This window comes from Panthera onca, chromosome D3, assembly GCF_046562875.1.
Source record: "Panthera onca isolate mPanOnc1 chromosome D3, mPanOnc1 haplotype 2, whole genome shotgun sequence".
In the NCBI taxonomy this organism is placed as follows: domain Eukaryota; kingdom Metazoa; phylum Chordata; class Mammalia; order Carnivora; family Felidae; genus Panthera; species Panthera onca.
Window position 1 is genome coordinate 5,526,867 of NC_138350.1, and position 26,569 is coordinate 5,553,435.

General features: G+C 56.9%; 1 protein-coding gene across 16 annotated transcripts in view; it reads left to right on the top strand.

The window, feature by feature from the left end:
- PITPNM2 (phosphatidylinositol transfer protein membrane associated 2) overlaps positions 1-26,569 on the top strand; it is a 144,765-nt gene that overhangs the window by 110,621 nt on the left and 7,575 nt on the right. For 9 of the 16 annotated variants that reach the window (XM_081790640.1, XM_081790634.1, XM_081790644.1 and 6 more), the window contains 15 exons: positions 8,361-8,575; positions 9,643-9,764; positions 12,317-12,544; positions 14,811-15,128; positions 15,802-15,861; positions 16,131-16,226; positions 18,401-18,505; positions 18,722-18,792; positions 21,566-21,813; positions 22,211-22,400; positions 22,525-22,644; positions 23,242-23,459; positions 23,863-24,041; positions 25,096-25,266; positions 25,800-25,949. In XM_081790640.1, coding sequence (XP_081646766.1) covers positions 8,361-8,575; positions 9,643-9,764; positions 12,317-12,544; positions 14,811-15,128; positions 15,802-15,861; positions 16,131-16,226; positions 18,401-18,505; positions 18,722-18,792; positions 21,566-21,813; positions 22,211-22,400; positions 22,525-22,644; positions 23,242-23,459; positions 23,863-24,041; positions 25,096-25,266; positions 25,800-25,949 — 2,491 coding nt within the window. Of the gene's footprint in view, positions 1-8,360; positions 8,576-9,642; positions 9,765-12,316; positions 12,545-14,810; positions 15,129-15,767; positions 15,862-16,130; positions 16,227-18,400; positions 18,506-18,721; positions 18,793-21,565; positions 21,814-22,210; positions 22,401-22,524; positions 22,645-23,241; positions 23,460-23,862; positions 24,042-25,095; positions 25,267-25,799; positions 25,950-26,569 lie in introns of those variants that run through there. The other 7 variants (XM_081790642.1, XM_081790647.1, XM_081790641.1 and 4 more) reach the window with 4 other exon arrangements.

The window sequence follows — 26,569 nt, forward strand, 5'->3', positions numbered from 1 at the left end:
GCCAGTTTCCCCATTCTTGGCTCCACACTTTCCTCACTACTCTAGGCTGCAAGACAGTGGCATCTACTATGTGGCTGGTTTACAGAGTCACAGACGAATGACAGATTCGGGTGACAGATTCCTGTGACAAGCCAGAGAATGCCATGCCCCACCCCTCCCACTCCCACACACCCGGAGCCCTACTCAGAGCCTGGCTGACCTGGAACACAGAACGGGGAGACCCAGGATCTGGTTGCTCGTGGCCTCGATGTGACCAAACTCCTGCTTGCTGGGCTCCTGCTCCTCTGTGGAGGTCCCCCGCCCGGCTACCCCGCCAGCGTCTTGCTCAGCCTCAGTGCCCCAGCCCTTTGCCTGACCTGGCAGCTTTCCTCCCAGTTGGGAGTCTGATTAAGAACCAGCTCTCACCTGGCTCTGCTCTTCTGGGCATCAGGATGCCTTGGTGCAGCCCGTGGATCATCGTGTCACATGGTGTCCCACGGTGTCACACAGTGTCACATGGGCCCCTGCCGGCAGGGCTCCACCTCTGCCCCTGGCTTTGCTTGGTGGGTGCTCACCCTTCAACCCGGGTCTGGGGAGTTAGTAACAAGCTCCCTGCGGAGCCCAGGCCCCCAGGCCCTTCTGAGAGGAGCTCTGTGAAGCTACCAGAGTTTGACCAGGTGCCCCCAGCTTGGGGAGCTTGATGAGGAAGAGAATGGAAGGTGAACTGGCCTCTCTGGCAGGGGCTGTTGGCTCCATGCGGCTTCAGGAGTGCCACTCGATTCCCTCTTGAACCACTTACCTCGTAATTGTTCCTAGAGATCAAGGAGAGAAGGGACTTAGTTCACTCAGTCCCCCAGCTCTGAGCTGTCTGGAAATTGCTCAGCCTATTCAAGGACGCTATTTGTCCTGCGGCTTCCCAATTCCCGTCCCAGCCAGGGGAGCCCAGACCCTGGCAGGCAGCCCCTCCATGTGCCTGTCAGCTGGTGGAGGGCCCATCAGGATCCAGGGACTGACTTTTAGCTCCTAGGACATCCCAAAGCTTTCTTGAGCATGTGATCACGCCCGACTGGGTTCCTTAGAAGCACCTGCCATCCCCACCCCCCTTTATTGAGATAGTTTGTTCTTTTTTTTTTTTAATTTTTTAACGTTTATTTATTTTTGAGAGACAGAGACAGAGCATGAGCATGAGCAGGGGAGGGGCAGAGAGAGAGGGAGACACAGAATCCGAAGCAGGCTGCAGGCTCCGAGCTGTCAGCACAGAGCCTGATGCTGGGCTCGAACCCACGAACCATGAGATTGTGACCTCAGCTGAAGTCAGACACTTAACCAACTGAGCCACCCAGGCGCCCGGTATTTTGTTCTTTTTAAAACATCCTTATGCCTCCAGTTAATGTTAACTATCCCATAGCCTCCTCCACGATACCTGCTATGGGCGCAGGGCCGCCTGTGTGCGTTCACTCATCCAAGCCCTACTATAACACCTGTCTGTCTCTCAAGGCTGCCCTCCCCTGCTCCTGCCCTGACACTTTCTTACCCGCCACTGGCCCCACCCACCATGGGGGGTGATGGACGAGCATATCATCTCCGTTGTGTGATGGTTTCACAGCCGCGAACATGCGTCAGAGCTCACCAGCTGTATTTTTGTGTATGTACCGTTTGTTGCATGCCAGTCGTATCTCAGTAGAGCTCTTAAAACACTAAGTGAAATGCACGGACTTTTCTGTGCTCAGCCTGGGCCGAAGGCTGGGTTCCAGAGGAGAATGTAAAAGCACTTGCTCCTCTCCAGGAGCGCCTGTGGGGAGGTGGGCACACAGGCAGTTTACTGCATACAGGCCGGGAGACAGGGAGCGGATGTTCGTGTGGGCTTAGGGCCGCTGCTCCAAGAGTGCGTCCACTGGGAGCTGGGCCAGTTGAGGAGGATGGATAGGCCCTCAAGGAAGGCAGCTGTGGTTTTGTGGAAAGAAGAGCAAGACTTTAGTTCATTTCCTCCAGACCCTGCTTACCAGCTAGAGTGGCAGCTAGCAACGGGCCTGCCTTCTGCTCTCACTAGCCAGCCTCCTCCTCCATGGGGTCACGAACAAGATGGGATGAGCTCACGTGTCAAGCTGCCTCGTGATGTGCCTGACCAGTGTCCAAGCAAAATACATGTTGTTCAAGGCAAGGAAGAGGGAGAAGGAGAAGAGGAGGAGAGGAGGAGGAAGAATAAGAAGAAAAGAAAAAAAGTTGGGCTGGCTGGGAGAGAGACTTCTGTCATCCATAGAAGTGTTCAGCAGATGCTTGCCTCAGAGGGAGGAATCCGAGGTGGTTTGGCCAGGACCCTGGACAGCTCTGAGAGCTGCCACTTTTACGGGCGTCCTGGAGCATTCTTGGTCTTGGGTCCTTCACCCCTATCATTCGTAGGGTCTGTGCTTTTTCTGCACCAGGCCCCTCCTGTGCAGCCCCCAGGCCCCAGAGATAGAGACGGGTAGGGAGGTGAAGTTCCCCAACTCAGCCCCAGCTGGTGGGTAGGGGTCATGGGTGAGGCCTCACCCTGGGCACGTGTATGCCCCTGGGGACCTGGGCTTATCTCTGCCACCCTAACTCGGTCTCCCTGGGAGGCTCCACAGTGCAGGGAGCCTGGCAGGGACGACTGGCAGGGATGGGGGTGGTGACTTTCGGTGCGAGCAGAGAAGGTCAGCACGTTTCGAGAAGAGCTCTCCTAAGTGGCATGACCGAGAGCCTCAGCTGTGCCAGGGGACTGAGCACCCCCTCAGATGCCATTGTCAGAGGGGAACCAGGGGTTCAGCCCTTTAGGGTGTTAGCTTCAAAGTTGGAGGGGGTGCCCAGACTCAGATGGAACTGGCGATAGTTGAGAGCAGAATCCATTTTTGCTCATTCAGCTAATTTTTTTTGTTTATTTATTTTGAGAGAGAGAAAGAGAGAGAGAGCAGAGGTGGGGCAGAGAGAGAGGGAGGGAGAATCCCAAGCAGGCTCCACACTGTCAGCATGGAGCCTGACACAGGGCTTGATCCCATGGACTGTGAGGTCATGACCTGAGCTGAAATCAAGAGTTGGGCACTCAACTGACTGAGCCACCCAGGCGCCCTCATTCAGCTAATCTTTACTGTGCAGAGACAACAAAGTGCTGTTCAGGGAGTACAGAGCACTGCCAGTCTGGGTCCTGGGGCTCTGCCACTGCTAACAGTGGCCTTTGTGCCCCCAAGTGGCCCATGGTATCCATCCTGCATGAGTGACCATAACGGCTTGCTCAGCTGGTTGGCCAGTGTCCCCCCAAATTCATGTCCATCCAGATGTTAGACCATGACCTTATCTAAGGACAAGACAGAATGGGCCCTAAATTGAATGACTCATTGTCCCTATAATTATGAAGAGGAGAGGACAGAAAGAGACACAGTGATGTGATGGTGGAGGCAGAGAGCCGAGTGATGCGGCCACAAGACCAGGAACGCCTGGGGCCCTGGGGTGTGGAGGAAGCCAAGAAGGAGCCCCCCTAGAGCCTTGGGAGTGGACGTGGTGGCTTTCCCTGGCTAGGAGTCTGAGGACAGCTCAGGCCGGGTCACCCACTGAGGCCGGATGGGACCTTCCCTACCCCTGCTCCTTGTCCCTCCCTGCCTCTTCTCCACCCTCAGCTCCCTGGCAGGCTGGGTGCCCCACCTCAGCCTTCAGAGACTGCTTGTGGCCCTGGCTCCTGTGACCTGTGTGTCCCCTTCACACTGAGTCACCACAAACCCTAGATGTGTTCGTTTCCTGGGGGGGGAGGGGGGTGGGGCTTAAAACAAGAGACATGTATTCTCTCTCGCTTCTGGAGGCCAGAAGTCTGAAATCAAGGTGTCCGCAGGGCCTGCTCCCTTTGAAGGCCCTCTCTCCCTCTGAGGATTCTGCCTTGCTCCCCTCCAGCCTCTGGTGGCGGCCAGCTTCATTGGCTAGTGGCTACATCCCTTTAGTCTGTCTTTTAAGGACATGGTCCTTGGATTTAGGACCCACCTTAATCCGGTGTGCCTCCATCTTAACGAATTATATCTGCGAAGATGCTATTTCCAAATAAAACTACATTCCTTTTTTTTTTAAGTTGCTTTCTTTGTTTTCTTTTCTTTTTTTTTTTTTTTTTTAAGTTTCTTTATTTTGAGAGAGAGAGATTCAGAGAGGGTTGAGCAGAGCGAGAGGGAGTAACAGAGGATCCAAAGTGGGCTCTGCGCTGACAGCCGTGAGTCCAATGCAGGGCTCGAATTCATGAACGGCGAGATCACGATCTGAGACAAAGTCAGACGCTTAACCGACTGAGCCACCCCAGGCGACCATAAAGCCACATTCTAAGGTTCTGGGTGGATGTGAATTTTGGGGGGCCCTTTAGCCCACTACACCAGGCCTTAGACAGATAGGTAGCCCCATCTCCCCTTATAGTTTTGGAAATTGAGACCAGAGAGAAGTGACTTGTCCAGGATGAGAGGGAACTGGTCACAGAGTTGGGACTAGAACCCATTTATTTGCTCAATAAGTACTGAGTACCTGCCTTATGCCAAGGTGTCTTCATGCTGTGGACTGAACAGGTCCCAGAGTCCAACAGGATCTCGAGTACAGGTTGAGCTCTGCCACTTGAAGCTGTGTACCTTGAACAAGTCATTCCACGTCTCTTAGCCTCCACCTTCCCTTCTGCAAACTGGGAACAGTAGCAGCACTCAGCCTTTCTCAAGGGGTTGTGGCACTACCTAAAGGGAGACGTGCACGCAGAGCACATGGCACAACCATAAAAGTGAAGCCACCACCAAGCATGAGCTTACAAAGTGTCTGGGAAATGGTCGCTGCTTTCATTACAGAATCTGGGCCGCATTCCGTGGGCTCCTTTGAAGAGCAAGGGAGGGCGTATCCCCGCTGACCCCATCTGTGCCCTCGGCCAGGGTCCTTTCTATTTTTTTTATGGAGGGGACTCAGCTGCTCTGGGCGTGGAGATATGGCATGTCTTTGTACCCCAGGGGTGAGACTGTGTTCTTGGGAGCGCCTGTGTGTGTGTGTATGTGTGTGTGTGTGTGTGTGCGCGCGCATGTGCACACCTGCTATTCAGGAAGCTGACCGAAGGTGGCCTCGGTGATGCCGTCATGTCACCATGGAAACAGATGCTGGGCTTAAAGCCACCAGGACCTTGACCATGAATGAGGCTTTCTGCATAAGTAGAAACCTGAGCTTTTGGACACTGGGAAGAACATTTGGGGCAGAGAGACATTTAGAGGTGACCCAGGAGTCCTCTCTCTCAGGCAGCGCCACTGAGGCCCCTTCCCACTTCCCGTGTTTGATCTCTCTGAAATCTTAGTGAGTATAGACACAGGATTGGTTTCTGTTTGTTTGTTTTGTTTTATACCAGCTTTATTGAGGTGTGAGTCCCACACCACACAGTTCACACATTTGAAGGGTACAGTTTAGGGATTTTTCGCATATTCACAGGGTTGTCAAACCATCACCACGATTCTAGAGTATTGTCATCACCGCAAGAAGTCACTCTCCAGCCCCCCACCCCCACCCCCATCCCTAGGCAACCAGTAATCTGCCTTCGATCTGTACAGATTTGCCTGTACTGGACATTTCGTGTCGATGGGATCGTACACTATGTGGACTTTTGTGTCGGGCTTCTTACGCATCGTTCTCAGGGTTCATCCACGTCGTAACAGGTTTTGGCCCTTCGTTCCTTTTTATGGCCGACTCTTACTCCATTGTGTGGGTATAATTTGTCTGTCCATTTTTCAGATCACGGACATTGATTGGGTTGTTTCCACCTTTTGGCTCTTGTGACTAATGCTGCAGTGAACATTCGAGCACACATTTCTGTGTGGACATGTTCTCCTTCTCCTGGATGTTTACCTAGCAGTGGAATTGCTGGGTCATACGGCAATTCTATGTTGAGCTTTTTGAAGAACCGCCAAATTGTTTTCCGCGGCTGCTGTACCGTTTTATATTCCCACCAGCAATGCGTGAGGGTTCTAGTTTCTCCACATCCTCACAACACTTGTTATGGTCTGTCTTTGTAGCCATCCTAGTGGGTCTGAAGTGGTAACTTGTAGTTGTGATCTACCTCTCCCCAGTGGCTAGTGATGTTGAGTATCTTTTCACGTGCTTGTTGGCCATTGATGTACTTCTTTGGAGGTATGTCTGTTCAAGTCCTTTGCCCATTTTTGAATTGGGTTGTATCTTTGTTGTTGAGTTGCGTAGTTCTTTATATATTTTAGATACAAGTCCCTCATCAGATACATTATTTACAAGAACTTTCTCTGTGGGTTGTCTTTTCATTATCTTCATAGTATCTTTTGATGCACAAAAGTTTAAAAATTTATATGAAGTCCAATTTATCTATTTTTTATTTGGCTGTTTGTACTTTGTGTACCCTATTTAAAAAAAAAAACACATCGGGGCGCCTGGGTGGCTCAGTCGATTAAGTGTCCGACTTTGGCTCAGGTCACGATCTCACTGTCCGTGGGTTCGAGCCCCACGTCGGGCTCTGTGCTGACTGCTCAGAGCCTGGAGCCTGTTTCGGATTCTGTGTCTCCCTCTCTCTCTGCCCCTCCCCCGTTCATGCTCTGTCTCTCTCTGTCTCAAAAATAAATAAAATGTTAAAAAAAAATTAAAAAAAAAAAAAAAACATTGTCAAATCCAAGGACATGAAGGTTTACTCCTATGATTTCTTCTAAGAGTTGTGTAGTTTAAGCTCTTACATTTAGGTTTTTGATCCATTTTGAGCTAATCTTTATATATGATGTGAGGTAGGGGTCCAACTTCATTGTTTTACATGTGGATGTCCAATTATCCCACCAGTATACTGGGACATGTTGAAAAGACTTCTTTCCTTCATTGAATGATCTCAGCACTCTGGTTGAAAATCAATACATATAGTATGTAGATATATGGGTTTCTTTGTAGACTTTCAGCCCTATTCTTTAGATCTATCCTGTGCCAGTACTACATTGTTTTGATTACTGTGGTTTTATAGCAAGATTTTCTGAAAAAAATGTAATGTTTATTTATTTTTGAGAGAGAGAGAAAGAGTGTGGTAAACAGGGGAGGGCAGAGAGAGAGGGACACAGAGAATCCGAAACAGGCTCCAGGCTCTAAGCTGTCAGCACAGAGCCCGACATGCGGCTCAAACCCATGAATCGTGAGATCATGACCTGAGCCAAAGTTGGATGCTTAACCAACTGAGCCACCCAGGTGCGCCTATGGTAAGATTTTTTGTAGCAGGGTGGCTGGGTGGCTCAGTCTGTTAAGCGTTCAGTTCTTGATTTTGGCTCAGGTCATGATCTCATGATTTGGGAGATCAAGCCCTGTGTCAGGCTCTGCACTGACAATGCGGAGCCTGCTTGGGATTCTCACTCTCCTCTCTCCGCACCCCCCCTACTTGTGCGCTCTCTCTCTCTCTCTCTCTCTCTCTCACTCTGTCTCTCAAAATAAATAACTTAAAAAAAAGATTTTGTGTAGGAAAATGTAAATGTTCCAACTTTGCTTTGCTTTGTTTTTGAGATTGTTTTGGCTATTTGAGATCCTTCTCTGACCCTTCCTGATTTTATGATCATTTTTTCCACATCTACCAGAAAGGCCACTGGGGATTTTGACAGGGACTGCACTGGATCTGTAGAATGCTTTGGGGAATATTGACCTCTTAACAGTATTAAATCTTCCAATGCATGAACACAGATGTCTTTCCATTTACTTAGGTTTTTACTTTCTTTTGGCAACGTATTATCGTTTCAGCATCTGAGTGCTTCACCTTCATTACATTTATCCAAGATATTTTATTCTTTTGTATGTTCTTGTCAATGGAAATGGTTGCTTAATTTCGTTTTTGCATTGCTTATTTTTGTGTGTTGATTTTGTATCCTGCAACTTTTGCTGAATTCGTTTACTTTGTCTAACAGGTTTGGAGGTGGGGGGGATTCTTCAGGATTTTCCGTATATAAGATCATGTCCTTGGCAGATTGAGGTGGTTTTATTTCTTCCTTTCCAATTTGAGTGCCCCTGATTGTTTCTTTTTCTTGACTAATGTCTTGGGCTAGAACTTCCAGTACAGTGTTGAATAGAACCTAGAGAGCGGGCATCCTCAACTTGTTCCTGATGCTGGGAACACTTTTAGTCCTGGGATGACGGGAGCCAGAAGGGAGGAGTTGGCACAGGCAGTGCTAGAGCTCACAGGGAGACCATGGCCTGCTGAGTCTCCTGTAGGGGTACAGGGGCATGTGGAGTCTGGGCCTGGATCTGGGAGTCCTGAAGTGACACAGAAGAAGCCAGCCTGGTTGGCCAAAGCCCCTCCTCCTCTCAGCACCCCTGGGCCTGGTCTCCTGGGCCCCTTCCCTTCTGCAGAGTGCTCTGGCCCCAACACATGCTGAATGCTTTTGTCCCTGTAGAAGAAGAGCCGTAACGAGACATATGGCCAAGGTAGCGGAGTGGAGATCTTGGAGAACCGGCCATACACGGATGGCCCCGGCGGCTCTGGACAGTACACGCACAAGGTGTACCATGTGGGCATGCACATCCCCAGCTGGTTCCGCTCCATCCTGCCCAAAGCGGCCCTGAGGGTGGTGGAGGAGTCCTGGAATGCCTACCCCTACACCCGAACCAGGTGAGCCTTTCCCCACACCCTGCGCCACCCTCTGGTGGGGAAGGAACCCCGGGGGTGGCCCTCTAGGCGGGCTCACCCTCCCTCCAAGAGGCTCAGACTCCTGGGGAGCTAAGTCTCCATTCCAGGAGTCTCCATCCTCAGAGAACAGGCAGGAAAGGGGAGGGTGTCCCCCTTGTTATTGCACCTTCCCAGGAAGGCCGGGAAAGCATGAGTCAGGTGAGGGCAGCCTGAGATCCCTTTGCCATCTAGGAAGGCTCAGGGAATACAAACTCACGTTAATGATCACCTGGGAATGCGGGGCCACTAACCAACCAGCTAGGGAGAAACCTGAACCAAGGGTAGACCAGATGGCCCAGAGACTCTCTCTGAGCCTGAGACCTTCAGCACCTGCAGCAGTGCTTCCTTATTTTCCACTTGGAACAGGGCTTCCTTTGGATTCCCCAAGAAGGGAGGCTCTTCACTCCGTGCTCCCACCCACCCAGTGTAGCTGAGTGTAACAGATAGGGGGCTGCTCCCAGCTGGCCACCCACTTGCTATGCAAGTGGAGTCCCCACGAGTCTCCTGGGGCTTCATTCTCCCCACTAAATGAGGACCTGGGCTTATCAGAGGGTCCACCGAGGTTATTCGTCTTCCCAGAAGTACTATCCTCCTCTGAGCTCATGTCCAGCCAAGAGAAAGGGGTGTGGCCTTGTCGTCAGACCTGGTGGCTTGGGGGGTAAGGGATTGGGGAGGTGTCACAGAGTGCTAATTTAGATTCAGCCTACTGGGTTCATGCCACATGCTTGTGGTATGTCTGTGTGTCTATGGCCATCCATGCCTTACACACATGAACAATGGCCATAGGGCTCCTGGAAGCTTCCTCCGATGTTTCCGTCCCCCTCTCCCCACACACATTCCCCACCCCCAGCCCGGCCTTGGCCTGGACAAGGAGAGGTCCAGGAGGTGGACAGACAGGCAAGTCTCAGCCACCACCCCCACCCTTTCTCCCTCTCCTGCCCAGTGGGGTCCCACAGGCCCTGACCCACCCCTGCAGGCACCAGTCCTGATGTATGCTTTCCTCCCCACAGGTTCACGTGCCCCTTTGTGGAGAAATTCTCCATCGACATCGAAACCTTTTATAAAACCGATGCTGGAGAAAACCCTAATGTGTTCAGCCTGTCTCCTGTGGAGAAGAGCCAGCTGACAATCGGTAACCACCACTACAGCGCTCCCCGCCTGGGGAGGGCAGGAGCCCTGCAGGGCCACTTTCCAGGGTCCCTGCCTACATGTCCCTTGGCTCTGCCCCTTGTCTCCAGGCCTGGAAGGCTCCAGACTGGCTCCTGTTCTGGGCGGGGAGGTCATAGTCCCAGCAAGCATGAGGGCACAGGGATGGCAGGATCAGACTCCTTGGCCCCATTTTCCTGACGTGCACATTGAGGCTCAGTGCCTTTCCCACTCAAGCCCCTTCCCTCAATCCCTTCCAGGTGTCCTCCTCCCCTGGAGGGCACGTGTGTGCTCAGGGGGCCATCTCAGGCTGGCAGCTGTGTGTGGGTGCAGCCTGTGGGGGCTCTGGCACACTGCAGGGCCTGTGTCCCCTTGACGGTGAGTGGCCTCTCCAGCTGACTGTACGTGAGGAAACAGCCCGTCTGTTAACTTAAGAGAGGCCTGAGATCAGGATTTGCATGTGAAATCTTCCAATTCCTAAGTAAACTTAGTAAACTGGCCAAAGAAACCACATCTGTGGGCCACCTGCAACTCAGCAGCCACTGGTCTGCAACCGGTGGGCTCCAGGCTCTGCGGGGCAAGCCACCACGGAGGTGCTTCAGGCAGGTGCGTGGCCAGGTTAGAGAGCTGCATTCCAGGCCGTGTGGGGTGAGCCGCCATGGAGGCAGGTGCATGGCCGGCGTTAGACAGATGGCTCCCAGCACCACAGGGTCCTACTCTCAGGCAGCCTCTGATGGGCACGAAGGGCTTCTCCCCGGGACCCCCTCACCCGGCTCCCTCCCTCCTGCTGGAGTTTTCAGGCCCCATGGGGCTTTGGGAGCTCTATCAGTGTGAACAGGCTGCCGCAAGGTACCGCAGGCTGGGGGGCTAAACACAGAAGTTTAGTGTCTCGCTAAAGTCTGAGGTCAGAGTGTGAGCAGGCTTGTCCCCTTCTGGAGTCACTGAGGGAGAATCTGTGCATGCCCTTCCCCTAGCTTCTGGTGGCTCCTGGCAGTTTCTGGCATTCCTTGGCATATAAATACATCACCCTAATCTCTCCCTCATCCTCACGTGGCGCTCTCCCCGTGTGCTTGTCTGTGTCCAAATTTCCCCTTTTTAGAAGCAGATTAGTCATAGTGGAGTAGAGCCTACCCTAATGACCTCATTTTAATTTGGTTCCTTCTTTAAAGGCCTTATCTCCAAATAAGGTCACGTTCTGAGGAACTGGAGGGTTAGGACTCCAACATACGAATTTGTAGGGGACACATTCGACCCACAGCAGGAGGGATGGACCCCGCATGATACCGGCCTTCCGCCAGCTTAGGTGCAGCCAGCCTCAGACAAGGCCTGAGCTCCATGGGCTGCCTCCGGAGGCCACCTGCTGTGATTCCTAAGTCTCTGTGATATGACTCATCCATGTCCCGGCCTGCCCCTTGGCCTTTGCCTGTCCGCGCAGGCGGCGCATGTGGTCTGCTCCGGGAAGGATGTCCGTCCCTCCCCCGGAAGCCCCTGCCCCTGGGGAGCTCCTGACCCCTTGCCGATTTCCGTGGAGCCCACGTCTGTGCCTGCAAACCACCACGTGGATTCAGTGCGGGCCAGCAAGCAGGGGAGACGAGACAGAGCGTGGCCAGGGCAGAGCCCGCCGGGTGCCATCATCCCCATGCATCCCGAAAAGGGCCTCTCTGAGCCACAAACTCTCTTCTGGGGTTTATGTACCCCAAGTGTGTACCCAGTCCTCTGTAACACATGCATGCCTTGGGAGCCCGCACAGCAGGGAGAGATTTGGGACAAGAGGTGGCATGGCCCAGGCCCTGCCCCGAGTTGCTGCTGTTCCTCTTGGATCCATACCCCACACCCGGCCAGGTCCCACCGCCCCCAGTCCTGTTTCCCCAGCACCCAGCCCTGTGGCATCCACTACCCGCTCTCAGGACTGACACCTCCTGCCGATCTCCTCCCTTCTGACCTAAGAGGGGCTCCTACGCGGCCAGCCTGCCTTAAAGCCGCTACGTGTATATATAAGGAGAATATAGCGCCATTTCCCCTCAGGGTACCGTGTGGGTGCCCAGCCTGGTGAGAGAAGGACGCATCCCCATCCCCTCCCCCGATACAGACACTCTAGTGGCCGCCCAAACTCTCCCCATCCCTTGCTGCTGGAACCTTCTCGGCTTCGCTGCTTTGCTCCTGTAGCTGAAATGCCACCTTTTCTGGGAATCTCTTCCCGGCCTTCCCTTCTGTTTCCCCGCCCCCCGGCAGCCACCACCCTGTCCCACATCCTCTGTGGAAATTCATCTCCCCTTGCCTCCTAAGCTCATCATCTAATTTGTCTGCTTAGGCAAGTGGTAGAGTCATGGGAGGACACAGGCCCTGAGGTCAGGAGAGCCCAAGGTCAGAGTGGCCCAGAGCAGCATCCCCAATCCCAGGTCCGGCCCTATGGCACAGGAGGCCCAGAGGCCTGCGAGGACTTGAGGGGGGAGGGCAGAGACACAGGGGAGGGGACTGAACAGGGAGGGGCGGGCTGGAGGTTGGGCGGAGTGGCCACCGGCGGGCTCTCCCCCACAGACTTCATCGACATTGTCAAGGACCCCGTCCCCCCCAGTGAGTATAAGACCGAAGAGGACCCCAAGCTATTCCACTCGATCAAGACACAGCGGGGGCCGCTGTCTGACAACTGGATCGAAGAGTACAAGCAGCAGGTTTTCCCCATCATGTGCGCCTACAAGCTCTGTAAGGTCGAGTTCCGCTACTGGGGCATGCAGTCCAAGATCGAGAGGTTCATCCACGACACGGGTGAGCTTGCCAGTGCCCGCCGCCTCCCTCCGCGTCCGGGGCAGGTCCCTCCTCCTCCCAGAAGCTGACCCAGAGCCCATGCGCAGCTTCCTGCCCAGTTTATCTTGGCTGCTTGCCGAGCACCTATAGATGACAAGCGGCGTCCCCGGGCCCTGCCCCCAGACACTCTTGACTGGCTTGTGTTTGTAGCATATAGTGCCAACCCCCTGAGGAGGAGCAGCCCCAGGAGGCAGCCTCCCTGCTCTTACCTGCACCTCTTACCCCAGGCCCCAGCTCTGCCTCCCCTATGGGCTGGACGTTCCAGGCACAGAGGGCCTTGGACGCCGTGGTGCCCTCACACTGTGGAGCCCGGCCTGGAGCAGGTGTCCAGGGAACAGGTGGACCAGCAGGACCAACCTGGGGCTCCTGGCCCAGCTAGAGCTGACCCGGGCTCCTCCCTCCCCTAGCACCCCCAGCTCCCTACCTGCCCCCCCCCCCCCCCCCCCCCCGCCTACCCAGGTCATGGCATGAGATCAGTGCCAAGGGCCTGGCCCAGCCCAAGCTCATGAGCCAGGAGTAGCACCTGGACAGACATCTTTTGACTCCAAGGCCCAGGGTTTTGGTTCAGATGTGAATCTTTGGAACAGATGTCCCACACTGTTGATGACATGCTTCACATGTGCCGTAACAGCTCACAATGACCTGTGAGGACAGCCATGTCACCCGTCCGTTTGTAGAGGAGGAAGCAGAGACCCAGTGCTGGGTCTGACCCCAGATCTCCCTTCCTAGCTACCCTGGATCTGAACTGATATTCTCATAGCAGTGGGGCCGTGGCTTCTCATCAGATGGTCTGTTGAGTGTGGGACCCAAGGATAGTATGCCTGAGGCCATCGCCCAGGCCTTGGAGGACATAGTCTTGGCTGAAGGAGGGCAGAGGGTGAAGGGATCTAGGAAGTATTTCTGGGGAGGCAGAGTGGCCTGAGCCAGGAGGAATGGTCACCATAGAGCTGCCTGAGGACATGACATGGGTTGACCACTTGGAAAGCCGCTCTACTTTCTCTAGGAGAGTGGAAGATGCATGCCTTGAGACCCAGTGATGTCCCTCCCAGGTTTGCCCCTTGGAGAAACTCTTATACACATTCCAGAATGTTCAGAGCAGCAGATTTGTAAAAGCCAAGTGGACAAACAATGAAAGTGAGCCAAAGGCCCAATGGCAAAAGAAGGAATAAATAAAATGTGGTATTTCAAACAAATAAACACCATGCAGCAACGAACTTGAAACTCACCCAAAACAGCAGGCGGCAGGAAAATACATGCAGCTTGACACATACATGTAAAAATGTCAATAACATGCAAACCAACCCAACCTATCGTGTAGAAAAACACACCTGTGTGCTCCAACCAGAAAGAAAAGCAAATAAACACAGAGTTGAGGCTGGACTGGGCAGGGGGAGAATGCGTCCAGGAGGGCCAGCCAAGGGTTCCCTGTTACTGGTCATGTCTGCTCCCTCACTGGGTAGTGTGGGTAAGGATGCTCTATTTCTTCTTAATGTTTTCTTAACGAGCTTTATTGAGGCCTAATTTTACACACCATACACTTCACCCCTTGCAAGAGGACAGTTCTATAAGTGGCAGTATATTCAGAGTCGTGCACACTGTTCTAGAACATTCCATCACCTCAGTCTTTCGTTCCTGTTCACAGTCACCCCCACTCCCACCCCCAGCCCAAGGCAACCCCCATCTGCCTTCTGTCCCTAAAGTTCTTTTATTATCTTTTTCTACCTTGAAAGCTCTTACTTTCGTTATTTTACACGCATGATATATTCTTCTGTATCTTTATCTTCTTTTGTGTCTTATTTTATATGTATATATGTTCTACTTATAAGAAAAAGGACCAACCCACTTTGAACTGGAACTTGATTTCCATGTGGAAATTGGACAGGAAAAGTGTATAGATACCAACCGAGACACAAAACTGGCAGGAATCCCCCCTCTGTCTCCCCTTGGGGCAGGAATCCCCCCAAAATTCAGTGTGGCTCTTGAGCAGGCACATTCCCTTAGGAGGCACCCCTGCTCTAGTTATACAACCACCGTGAGCTTGTGAGGTCATCTGTGAGCCATTTGCAAATGGGGAAACTGAGGCACAGGGTAGGGAGGGCAGTGATTTGCCCACGGCCACACGGTGGGGATGACCTTGGGTTGCCTCCCAGCCCCGAGCCCGGCCCTGGGGGCTGACAGTGCCCGTGTCTCCTGTCTCTCCCCTCCCCCTGCCGCTGCCCGGGACCAGGCCTGCGGAAGGTGATGGTCAGGGCCCACCGGCAGGCCTGGTGCTGGCAGGACGAATGGTACGGGCTCAACATGGAGAACATCCGGGAGCTGGAGAAGGAGGCACAGCTCATGCTGTCCCGCAAGATGGCCCGGTTCAATGAGGATGACGAGGAGGCTGTGCAGCTGGCCAAGGACGAAGCCATCCAGGCCCAGGTCGCTGGGGAGCCCGCCCAGCCCAGCAGCAGCAGCAGCAGCAGCGGGGAACCCCTGGCGGGCCGGGGTCTCAAAAAGCAGTGGTCCACATCCTCCAAGTCTTCGAGGTCGTCCAAGCGGGGAGGTGAGCGCCGTAGCTCTGCCTTTTACCACCCCGGCAACAGCCCTCACCCCCGCTCCGGGCAGCTCCTTGCCACCCACCGTCAGAGAATTCTGGCTCCGCCCGGGGACTCTTGCCCCCAGACCTTGTGGGCCACGCCTGAGGGGGGTCAGAACCCTTCTGCCGGTAACCCCCCCCAAGTTCAGAGTGAGCCCAGGGTGTCTGTCCCCTCCCCCCAACACAAAGCAGGTGGCCCAGACTCACCTACGAGGGCCAGGTGAGACAGGCTGGCCGTGTGGGAACCCAGCTCCCAGCCTCTCCTGGGGCCCAGATGGCTGCAGCTCTGAGGAGCTGGGCTTCCCAGGAGGAGGTGGGGGGGTGGTCTTAGTGGGTACCTGTCAACACAGCCAGGAGGGGTCTCTGCTCCTGTGGTGGGAGCCAGGCTGACGGAGTCTGAAAGCCTTTACATCCTGAGAGAGGCCTTTCTCGGGAGAATTTTTGCAAAAGCGCCGTGGCTGTTTGGGAAACCAGGATTATCCCATGTCGAGCCAGGAGTCCCCTCTGTGAGTCCAGCTTCCCCACACCAGGCTTGGCCGTCTATGTGCTGAAGGCATCTGTGTATGTATATGTGTCGATGCCTTTTATGTGCTCACTTGCCGACAGCACCCCGCAGCCCCATCTGTCTGCTCTGCTGCAGGGGAACTGAAGGGGCTCGCTCCCGGAAAGACCCAGGGCAAAGGCACAGGAGCAGACCCAGGTCTGTGCGACTGTGCGTCCTGGCCTCATACCTGACACCCTCCCCCTTCCTCGTCCTCCCCGGGACACACCTGTTTTGTGCCAGGTGGGCTGGGCGGGGCCGTCTTGAAAGTTCCAGGAGCTTCCGCCAAAATGAGCCAGGGTCACCCCACCCCTCATTTCTCCCTTCGTTCTCTCCTGAGCCCTCCCGGCCCATCACCTCCGCCTGCCTTCCGCCCGCCCGGCCTCACCCAGCCGGGTGGTGGGTCAGCCTGCGGTTTTGCCTTCCAGCCAGCCCTTCCCGCCACAGCATCTCCGAGTGGAGGATGCAGAGCATCGCCCGGGACTCGGACGAAGGCTCGGAAGATGAGTACTTCGACGCTCATGGTAGGCGGTGGCTCCTCCCGGGGCAGAGGGGGAGGCTCTGGGCAGGGTTGGAGCAGGAGGCGTGGACTGAAGCAGCAGTGGGGCAGAGAATGAGACGAAATCACCGGGAGTCTGGGGTCTCACCCTGGCCACGTGCCGGGATGTCTCTGCTGGGCCTGGCAGGCAGGGACTGTTCTCTCGAGCACCGCCCCCCTCAGAATGGATTTATACAGTCAGACGGGGGCTTTTTTCCATATGTGAGTTTATTTCCACAAGCAGCTTTACCAAAGCATGACATCTTACAGTTTTCTAAATTTTTGCAATGACCTTGTTTTTTGCCTTGGTTAAATGCAAGTACACCGAATGTAGAAACTTTAGAAACTGCGATGAGCCGGAAATATGTGAGGTGCCCATTTTCCCACTAACCCCCAAATCAACACAGTGAGCACACGGCCTGACGAGTCACCCACCTGTGCGGGTACACTTAACCCTCAAACGACACGAGTTTGAACTCTCCAGGTCCACTCACACGTGCTCTTCCCCCCAATAAATACAGTACCGTAAATGTATTTTCTCTGCCTTATGATTTTCTTAACAACATTGGTTTTTTTCCACCTAGCTTAGTTTATTGTAAGAATATGGTATATAATACATATGACATACAAAATGTGTGTCAGTCGACTGTTTATGTCAGCGGTCGGGCTTCCGGTCAACAGCAAGCTGTTAGTGGTTAAGTTTCTGGGGAGTCAGAAGTCTTACATGGATTTTTGACTCTGCGGGGGGCCAGCGTCCCAGCCCTCCCTCCCTCCCCTCTCCCCCCACCGTGTTGTTCAAGGCTCAACTGCGCTAAACATTCACTTGCTTCATACCTTGGCCGTTCCTCTCGACTGGCAGACAGGTCTGTGGAGACAGTTCTCCGGCTTGTGATTTACAAGGCAGGACACCGGCTCGGAAAGGGAGGGGAACTTGCCCACAGGCACTAGGCAGGGCAGCGGCAGGCCAGAGCCCTCTCATGCTGCAGCCACCTGACTGTTATGGCATCTTAGTTAACTGGCTGGTCTTCGAGGGAAAACTTGGTGGGGGGGGAGGCGGCGTCAGTGTCCAGGCAAGAGGGATCTAAGGTGGGGAGCTGCAGAGGGTGGCAGGTGGTTCCTGAGCCGCCCTTGGTACCTGGGTCCTCCCCAAGGGTGAAGAAAGGTGTCTGGGGCATCCCATCCCACCCCAGCCAAGCTAAGAGGTGCACCCTCTCCTGGCTGTGAGTCCCTGACAAGAGGAAAATACACATCTAATGTAGGAACTTTAAAAAAAAAAAAAAACAAAAACAGAAGGGAGAAGAGACAGCAAAGTAGGAGGTGCCAGAGCGGCCGTGGCCGGGGAAGCACCTGCTGACCCGCTGTGTGGCCAGAGGAGTGACCAGTACAAGCCAGCGTCTGCACAGCTGCCTCCAGCCCCGTGGTCCCCAGGCCGATGGTCTCGGAAAAGCAGAAACTAGAGAAATGGATGGAAGTGTTCAGAGCAGCGCCTCTCGCCGGGCTGTACTCGTGCAGATGTTGAAAACAGGAACATTAGCTGATGAGTGGAGAAACAATATACCGCGATGCGGTCCGTCTATACTGTGAAATAGGACTGGGCCCTGAAAAAGAACGAAACCCTGACGCCTGCTACAATGTGGATGGAGTTTGATAGTATGATGCACAGGCAGAGAAACCAGACACAAAAGGCCACATCCCGTGTGATTCCGTTATGTGAAATGTCCAGAACAGGCAAATCCATGGAGACAGAAAGTAGACAGGTGGTCACCAGGGGCCGGGGGACAGGGTGTGACTGCTAATGGCTACAAGGCTTCCATTCGGGGAGGTGGAAATGTTCTGGAACCAGAGAGAGGTGGCAGTTGCACAGCATTGTGAATGGACTAAATGCTACCTTAAAATGGTTCAGATGGTGAATTTTATGTTATGTGAACGTTACACAATTTTGAGAAAAGGTCAGGCAGAAGCCCTGCGGGTGCTGGTCAGGTGTTCATCCTGCTAAGGAGGGAGAGGGCGGAAGCCAGCATGGAGGGTACGGGCCAGAGGAGCATGGGAATCCCCACAGTGGCCACACCTACCCCTGTGCCTCCCAGCCAGGCCTCCCGGTGCCCCTCAGTCCCTGCCTTCGAATGGGTCGGTGCTGAAGCCCCACTCTCTCCTCCCCAGAGGACCTGTCCGATTCAGAGGAAATATTCCCCAAAGACATCACCAAATGGAACTCCAATGACCTCATGGACAAAATTGAAAGCCCTGAGCCAGAGGACACACAGGGTACCTTGGTCTGGGGGGGCTACAGGGCCTGGGGGAGGGTGGCCGCAGGGGCCAAGCCCTTCTCTGCCCCAGCTCCTTAGCAGTGCTGGGCATGGCGGGGTGGGGGGGTTGGGAACACCCAAGGCCCCGCTTGTCAGGGTCACGGCCTCTGTCCTGTGGGCCTGGGGCTGCCCGGCTGCCCCTCCGCTCACAGCACCCACTGCTTCTGTCTTGCAGACGGTCTGTACCGCCAGAGTGCCCCCGAGTTCAGGGTGGCCTCCAGTGTGGAGCAGCTGAACATCATCGAGGTGGGTGCCGGGTGGCAGAGGGCCCCCAGGGCCGCAGGGGGAGGGGGGGTGAGCTTGTAGGACCTGTCCTGTGAGAACTTGGCACCCATGGCTTCACATCCACACTGGCATAGGTGCCATCAGAGAGAGGCCCGGGGCCTCCTTTCCTCCCTCCCCTGCCGTCCCTGAGAACCAACAGGGCCTTCAGACAGCCCCCAAGGAAGGCCTTGACCCAGCTCCACCTGTGGAAAGTGGAATGAGAAATTTGTAAATTCCAGACCAAACATAAGATTCCCACCTTGAGCCCAGCTTTTCTGCATTTGCTGAAGAACATGAGATGGAAGGGAAGGAAGCAAAAGCTGTCTAGGCAGAAGTGATGTGGTTGGTGGCCGCTGCCCTGCTGGGGGCACGTGGGGCTCCCAGTGTCCAATAAAGCTGTCTTGGTAGGGTGCCTGTGTCCGCTTTGGGGGTTCTTCGCACGAAGCTCAGGCCCCTTCTCCTCTTCCAGCTGTGGGCGGTCAGAGCTGCTTGCATGGGGCACGGGAGCCACGATGCCCAAGGTGGAGACAGAGCCGGGAACTCGGGACGCTTGGGGAGTTTGGACCGGGTGCGGGGGGGAAAGAGGAGCAGCGTCCACACTGCCCTCCCCAACTTGGGCTTTTCTGCTTTGAGGTCTGAGGTCAAAGCGGGCTTTTCTAGAAGGCAAACTGGGACAAGGGGAGTTGATTCCCAGTTGGGGGTTAATGGCAAATAAAGCAGAGTCTCCTCCCCACCTAGGGCACGCACAGCTCTGACGGCCCCTCGGGAGGGGCAAAAGGGACGTTGGGCTTTAGATCTGCCACAGGATGCAATGTGCTTGTTGGAACCCAGCACCGATTCTGGGGCATGGCCATCCAAAGTCAGATCCCTCTGCTTGCAATGGCCCCCAAACCGGAGCCTCCACTCCCCACTCCCAGCCTTGTGGAGGGGGTACGGCTTTGTGGAGACACTGACGGGGACCCCCTGGCTCTCCAGAGCTGGCCCCACGGCTCCCAGGCCTGCCTCCACACTCTACCTCTCGTGGGCTCTGTTCCTACTGGGTTCGAGTCTTGGTGGGGGTGGGGTGTGCCCCAGTATTAGACATGAATGGGAGGAGAGCTGAATCTCCAATTGGCCCCGAACAGTCCCAGGCTCCGGTGCCGGGTCCCAGAAGATAGGCACAGGAGGCATTCTCTAGGCCTCTCACTGCCCACCCCCGCCCGGCCTGGGTTTCTCAGGGCCATTGGACTCCCCCTCCCTGACTGGGTGGTGGTGAGGTTGCCCGCAAGACATTCCTTCCTTGAGCCACTCACCGGGCAGTGTTGATAAGCCCTCGGGGCTGCTGGTCTGGGCAGCTGGTGGCCCCGCCTTGCCCTGGCCGTGAATTCACTCCTGCCAGGTGGGCCACTGGTGAGCAATCCTCACGTGGGGACAGGAAGCGCTCCGAAACTCTGCTGGGCAGGTGTTCCTGCCCGGGCCCCGGGGCCCACCGCCGGCCGATGACCAGCCTCCTCTCGGAGATGAGGCAGCCCAGTGTTGCTGTGGCTTCAGACCCCATACCACCCACCGGCCTGTCTTCCCCCTTCACTCAAGGTCATCTGCTGCTCAGTGGCTCCTGGGCCAGCCCATACGCTGCCATTTTCTGGCAGCCTCGCCAGCCCCTGGGTCCACTGCCTGTATTGCCCATGCCTCGCCTGGGCTCTGTGTTGGCACTTGGGCCCTACTCTGCCCCCCGACACACCACGCGGTGGCCCACTTCAGGGTCAGCTGTCCCCATATGGGCCTTCCAGGTGGCTTTAGACCCTCGGTCTGTCTCCAAGGTTCCTTAGGGATAGGCCTCTCTCTTCAGTTCCTCCTCCTCGTCCCCCACACACCTAGGCATAATAAGGGCATGGCAAGTACTCCCAGTGGCCTCTCTTAGGCCCTGGCCCTGGCTCCTCCAGTCGCACATCAGAAGTTAAGGTGGGGAAAGGTCCCTGGGGATGGGGCCACAGCCTGGATTGGAGGGAAAACACTGAACCGGGGGCAGAAGCTTTGGATTCCAGTCCAGCTTGGCACTGATGCGCTCCGTGACATTAGACATGTCTCTTGACCTCTCTGGGCCGCCACCACCACCTCCTCTCTAAATGGAATCGTTCCATACCCCATGCAGATGTGTACCAGTCTCAGGTCTCACTTTGACCTCACGTGCAGGCCTGGCCAGCCAGACGTGGGATTGTTACCCCTCCCAAATTAGGTGGGTTCAGACAGACACATCTGCATCCCCTCCCTGCTCTAAGATGTTTGGAGAGAGTCTGAGAATGACAGCACAGGGGACGGAGGAGAGGCCCTGTGTAGATGGGGGAGGGCTCGGAGCTGCAGGCTGAGTGCCCAGGATCACCGCCCTCCCGGGCACAGACACACGGAGGGCAGGCGGGCTCCAGAGGCCCCCCCATGGGATGCGCCTGTGCCTCCTCGCCAAGGCCAGAAACTGCCGCCTGGGCCCCCTGACAGGAAGCGGAGTCTGTGCTTTTGTTCGGACTGGCTGATGGGAGCAGGGCTGCTCTTGGGGAGGAAGAAAGGGGCCATCGCCGCCTCCCCCAAGGAAGGGGTCGAGGTGGCTAACACCAGGCCCTGTAGCTCAGGAACTGAAATCGGGGTTCTCAGAGGGAACAGTGGGCCAGATGGGCCTCCTCCTGGGGTGACAAGGACCCGGCAAGGGGTTGAGTCCGCGGGGAGTTGATGCCACGCCCCCCCTCTCCCCGCCGCCCCCCCCCCCCCCCCCGAACCTGCACAGGACGAGGTCAGCCCACCCCTGGCTGCGCCAGCCTCCAAGATCCACGTGCTGCTCTTGCTGCTGCATGGAGGCACCATCCTGGACACGGGTGCCGGGGACCCCAGCTCCAAGCAGGGCGACGCCAACACCATCGCCACCGTGTTCGACACCGTCATGCGTGTGCACTACCCCAGCGCCCTGGGCCACCTCGCCATCCGCCTGGTGCCCTGCCCGCCCATCTGCTCTGATGCCTTTGCGCTCGTCTCCAAGTGAGTGCATAGGCCCCAGACCACCTGGCCCTGAGGGTCAGGCTTCCCCCCTAGTGTCAGGACCCCCGTCTAGATGTCCAGACTTGGCCTCCAGCCCCTTCCGTCTGGAGGTGGCAAAACCTGTGCAGATGGCTGAGCTTACAGAGGAGACTAGCACTTGCCCTGTCTGTGACGTGGAAGACGCTGACCCGCCTCTGGGACAGAGGGCCTTACTCCCCCGCCCTGTTCCTCAAACTTCCAAGGCCTGGCCCACAAGTGACCCCGTGAGGTTTGCCGAGTCACAGCGGAGGCCCTCAGGTGGCAGGCAGCCCCAGCCCTGCTGCCCTGGCCGGGGAGAGGGGCCCACTGGGCCGAGCTGAGGCCTCCTGCTCTCTTCTGACCGGGCCCCCTCCCCCAGCCTTAGCCCCTACAGCCACGATGAAGGCTGTCTGTCCAGCAGCCAGGACCACATCCCCCTGGCCGCCCTGCCCCTGCTGGCCACCTCCTCACCCCAGTACCAGGAGGCGATTGCCACGGTGATTCAGCGGGCCAACCTTGCCTACGGGGACTTCATCAAGTCCCAGGAGGGCATGACCTTCAACGGGCAGGTGAGTCGTGGGATGAAGGAAGGGAAGACAGAAACCCTGCAGGGCAAGAGGTGGTGGCTCTCCCTGGCCGGCACCCCAGCAAACAGGGCGGGCACTCAGGCCTCTGGGGCCTCTCCCCCTGTAGATCTGCCTGATTGGGGACTGCGTCGGGGGCATCCTGGCCTTCGATGCCTTATGCTACAGCAATCAGCCAGTGTCTGAGAGTCAGAGCAGCAGCCGCCGGGGCAGCGTGGCCAGCATGCAGGTATCAGCTTCTCATGGCCCCCAGAGCAGGGGAACCCCAGGATAGAAACCGTGTCACCCTTTAGCCCCAGACATCCCCCAGGGCTGCGGTAAAGGCAAGGGAAGGGCAGAGGTTTCCAGTACGGGTGCCCAGAGGTGGCGGGGTGGGTGCACGGGGCAGGTGAGCAGCTGTAGCAGGACCAAGCCTAGAGCACATGAGGCTCCGACAGGTGTAAAGCAAGGTCTGCACCTCGCGGAGCTGGGGTCTGGTGCTGAAAGGTGTGGCAGGCGGCTCCTCTGAACTTCCCAGCAGGGGAGAGGATCCGACGTCCCTGGGGCACAGGAGCAAATGGCCTGGGTGGGCCGGGCAAGGCGGTGAGATCAGCGGGAGATCATGAAGATCCGGGTAGCCAGTTCAGGCAGGAATGAAGGCTGTTGGGACTTGGCCAGTGGGTTGGGGGGACAGTGGCACGACTAGGGGACAGGGCTTTCTCCTCTCCGGCGTGGGTGAGACGCTGGCCGGGCAGTGGCCAGTAGGCCCGGAGTCAGGAGGGAGGACACTGAAGCAGGGCCCAGGCCAGCAGCCACCGGGCAGTGAGCCTGCATGGGGCTGTTCCAGGACACTGACCTGCTGTCCCCGGGCACCCTGGTCGATGCGGCACATGGCGGCAGTGGCAGCGGTGGCCTGGAGAGCAGCCGGCACCTGAGCCGCAGCAACATTGATATCCCCCGAAGCAACGGTGTCGAAGACCCCAAAAGACAGTTGCCCCGAAAGAGGAGTGACTCGTCCACCTATGAGCTGGACACCATCCAGCAGCACCAGGCCTTCCTGTCCAGGTGGGTGGGGCCGGTGGGACCCAAGGGTCAGACCGTGAGGCCCATGGCCTGGTGAGGAGGGGTGACTCCAAGAGGGAGGGACATCTCAGGTTTAAGGCTGTCAGCCAGGTCAGGCTGCTGGCCAACGTGAGGGTTGGGTGCCTCTGGGGTCTTGTACAAGCAAGGGCCATCTCGAGCCCAAGGGGACAGTTTGTCCAGGGGTGAAGCCCAGTCAGGGGGCAAAACCGACCAGGGACAGCTGTTCCAAAGGCAGTGGCATCCCTAGGGAGGTTGGGACCAGCTGTCACCAGAGGTGGCCACATCTGCAGGACAGCACAGGGGTCAAGGCTCGTTTGGGCCTGATGACCCCTGGGGGGCTTCCTTCGGGAGACCGAGCCACGCCCTCCCCGCCCCCCGTCTGCAGCCTCCACGCCAGCGTGCTGAGGAACGAGCCCGGCTCCCGCCACTCGAGCGGCTCCACCATGCTGGACGGCACAGGGGCTGCGGGGAAGTTTGACTTTGAGATCGCAGACCTCTTCCTGTTCGGGTGCCCGCTAGGGCTGGTCCTGGCCTTGAGGAAGACTGTCATCCCTGCCCTGGATGGTGAGAGCTCTGTAGGGGCAGGGCAGGGCAGGGGGTGCATGAGCTGGGTTGAGGGTCTCAGCGGAGCCCCGTCACAAGGCCATGGCCACGTCCCAGGCCCGTTCCTGCATCAGCCTGCCTCATTTCTGCCCTCCCCAGCATAGGCTCGCTGCTCCCCTTTGCTCCTACTCTAGCAGCTCAGTCTCCAGCCTCCAGCCCCTGGCCCCTGCTGTTTAATCTTCAAGGCACCTCTGGGAGCTGAGGTCCAGAAGTGAAAGGGCTGCCCCGCGATCAGATAGGGACGGACCCAGTCTCCGGGGCCCAAGATCTTCCCCTAAGGAAGAGATCCTCCCGGGTGCCTGGCTTCCCGGTTTCAGAAGGGCCGCAAGCACGCTGCTCCAGAGCCCCTCCTCATGGCTGCGGGGACAGGGAAGAGTGACTTACTGGCCGAGCAGCCTATCAGAGCAAGGATCCCTGCACTGTATGCCCCAGGGGTCAGCCAGTGTGGCCAGGGAGCCCTGACATCCTTACGGGAGAGGAGACTTGCAGGGCTCGTGTTACGTCCCCAGGTCACAGAGGGGTCAACCGAGCCTCAGAAGGGTGTAGACGCTTGCCCAAGAGCAAGTAAGCGCTGGCTTATATATATGTAAGTGGACAGAGACTTAGGAACAGTGACATGGCAACGTTATCTGTAATCGGGAAAACCAGAACCATTGTAACGGTTTGTCCATGGAGGGGGCTGCAGCCGTTAAAGGGTCGGGTAGGACTCACAGTGCTGGAATGAAGAACGCCAACATTTTTGTGTCAAATGGGGGGTGGAGGGGAGCTCGAAGACGATATAGCACCTGTAACTGTGTGTGTGTGTGTTTAAAAGTGAGACATCTACTCGTGGGGTAGCAGCCCCACCTCACAGCCAGGGCTGCATCCACTCCGCTCAGTTTAAGGACACCTGGTTAATAAACGGTCAGACCCCAAATCGAGAGACATGCTTTTGGATGCTTCCGGACCCCCCACCCCTCGTGCTGCGGACCCCGGCCTCCTTAGGGCTCTGCGATCCCACCCCTGCCCTCCCCAGTTTTCCAGCTGCGGCCAGCCTGCCAGCAAGTCTATAACCTCTTCCACCCCGCGGACCCGTCGGCCTCCCGCCTGGAGCCGCTGCTGGAGCGGAGGTTCCACGCCCTGCCGCCTTTCAGCATCCCCCGCTACCAGCGCTACCCGCTGGGGGACGGCTGCTCCACGCTGCTGGGTGAGACCCGCGGGGGGCCTGGGCCCTGGGCGGGGCGCTCCTGGGGCCCCTGCCGGGTGGGAAGTCACAGCCTGCGCTGAGCTCCTCGGAAGCTGGGTCCCCGGTATACCAGGTGGCGGGGGGGATTAGCCCCACACACCCCAGCCAGGGAGGGACGACGTGGCCTCACAGGTCAGGGCCTCACCCCAGGTGCCAGGAGGCAGACTGGGACCCAGATTCCCACCCTGTTGCCCAAGACAGAGCTGGGGACCTGGAGGGACCGTGTGAGAACCCATCGTGGCAGTGGCTGGCGAGGGGGCACAGGGATGGGAAGGGGCTGCAGAGTGGGTCTGAGCAGGGGACGTGTGTGAAGGCAGCCCATCGCCCGCTCCCGACCCTCCCCGAGAAGGCCCCATCCCCCCGCCCCGCCCTCGAGCGTGTCCTGTCACGTCCTGGTCTTGAAGGAGCCCCACGTGTCTGTCGGAGGAGTACGTCTGGACTGCCCACGAGAGTGTCTGTTGTTGTCCCGTCTGTTCTCTCCCGTCTGCCTCCAGTTGAGACAGTGCAGAGAAACCCCGAGCTGGTCCTAGAGGGTGGGCCCCTGGCCCCTCTCCCCCCAGGAGACGGCTTCCTGGAAACCAGTATCCCCGTTCCCGCGCTCACCTGCCAAGACGGGCCCCGCCCGAGCCCGGACTGTGCTGAGTGTGTGTAACACCCCCATTCGTGGTGGCGTCTGCTTCGCTGGCTGACTGCTGGTCCCCAGGGGCTTTCCCATGCCCTCCTTGGCCACTTGGAGCCTGTGGGACCCTAGTGGCATCCCACAGAGACCAGACAGGACAAGTCTTAAGGATCAGGTCCCGGCCCCTCCTCCCTAGGCTCCTGGGAGCCTCGGAGCCCAGAGAGGGGACCGGCTCTCCCAGGGACACCTGGCACGGGCGTCAGTCCAAGGGCTCTGTCTCCCATTCGTGAGGCTGGTGGGGGCAGCTAGGAGATGGGGTGGAACCTTGAGCCTCATCCCACCTGCTCCCCAGGAGAAACCTCTGGTCCTGGGGAGGGTTTGATTCTCAGGGTCCCACTCCTTACCTTCCCTGAGGGAGTCCCCATCTGCATGTGAGTTCTCTAGCTGAGCCCCGCTCTCCCTGCTCTGCCCTGCCCTCAGCCCAGGGCCCAGGTGAGCCCTCAGCACCTGCCTCTGTTCCCAGACACACACACAGGGCTGGCTCAGCGTGGCCCATGCGGGAGACGTGCAGGGGTGTTGCCTCATCCTCAGTGCCCAGCATTGGGTGCCCCTGGGAGACCACTCGGGCCCCTGTTGCAAGTGCCC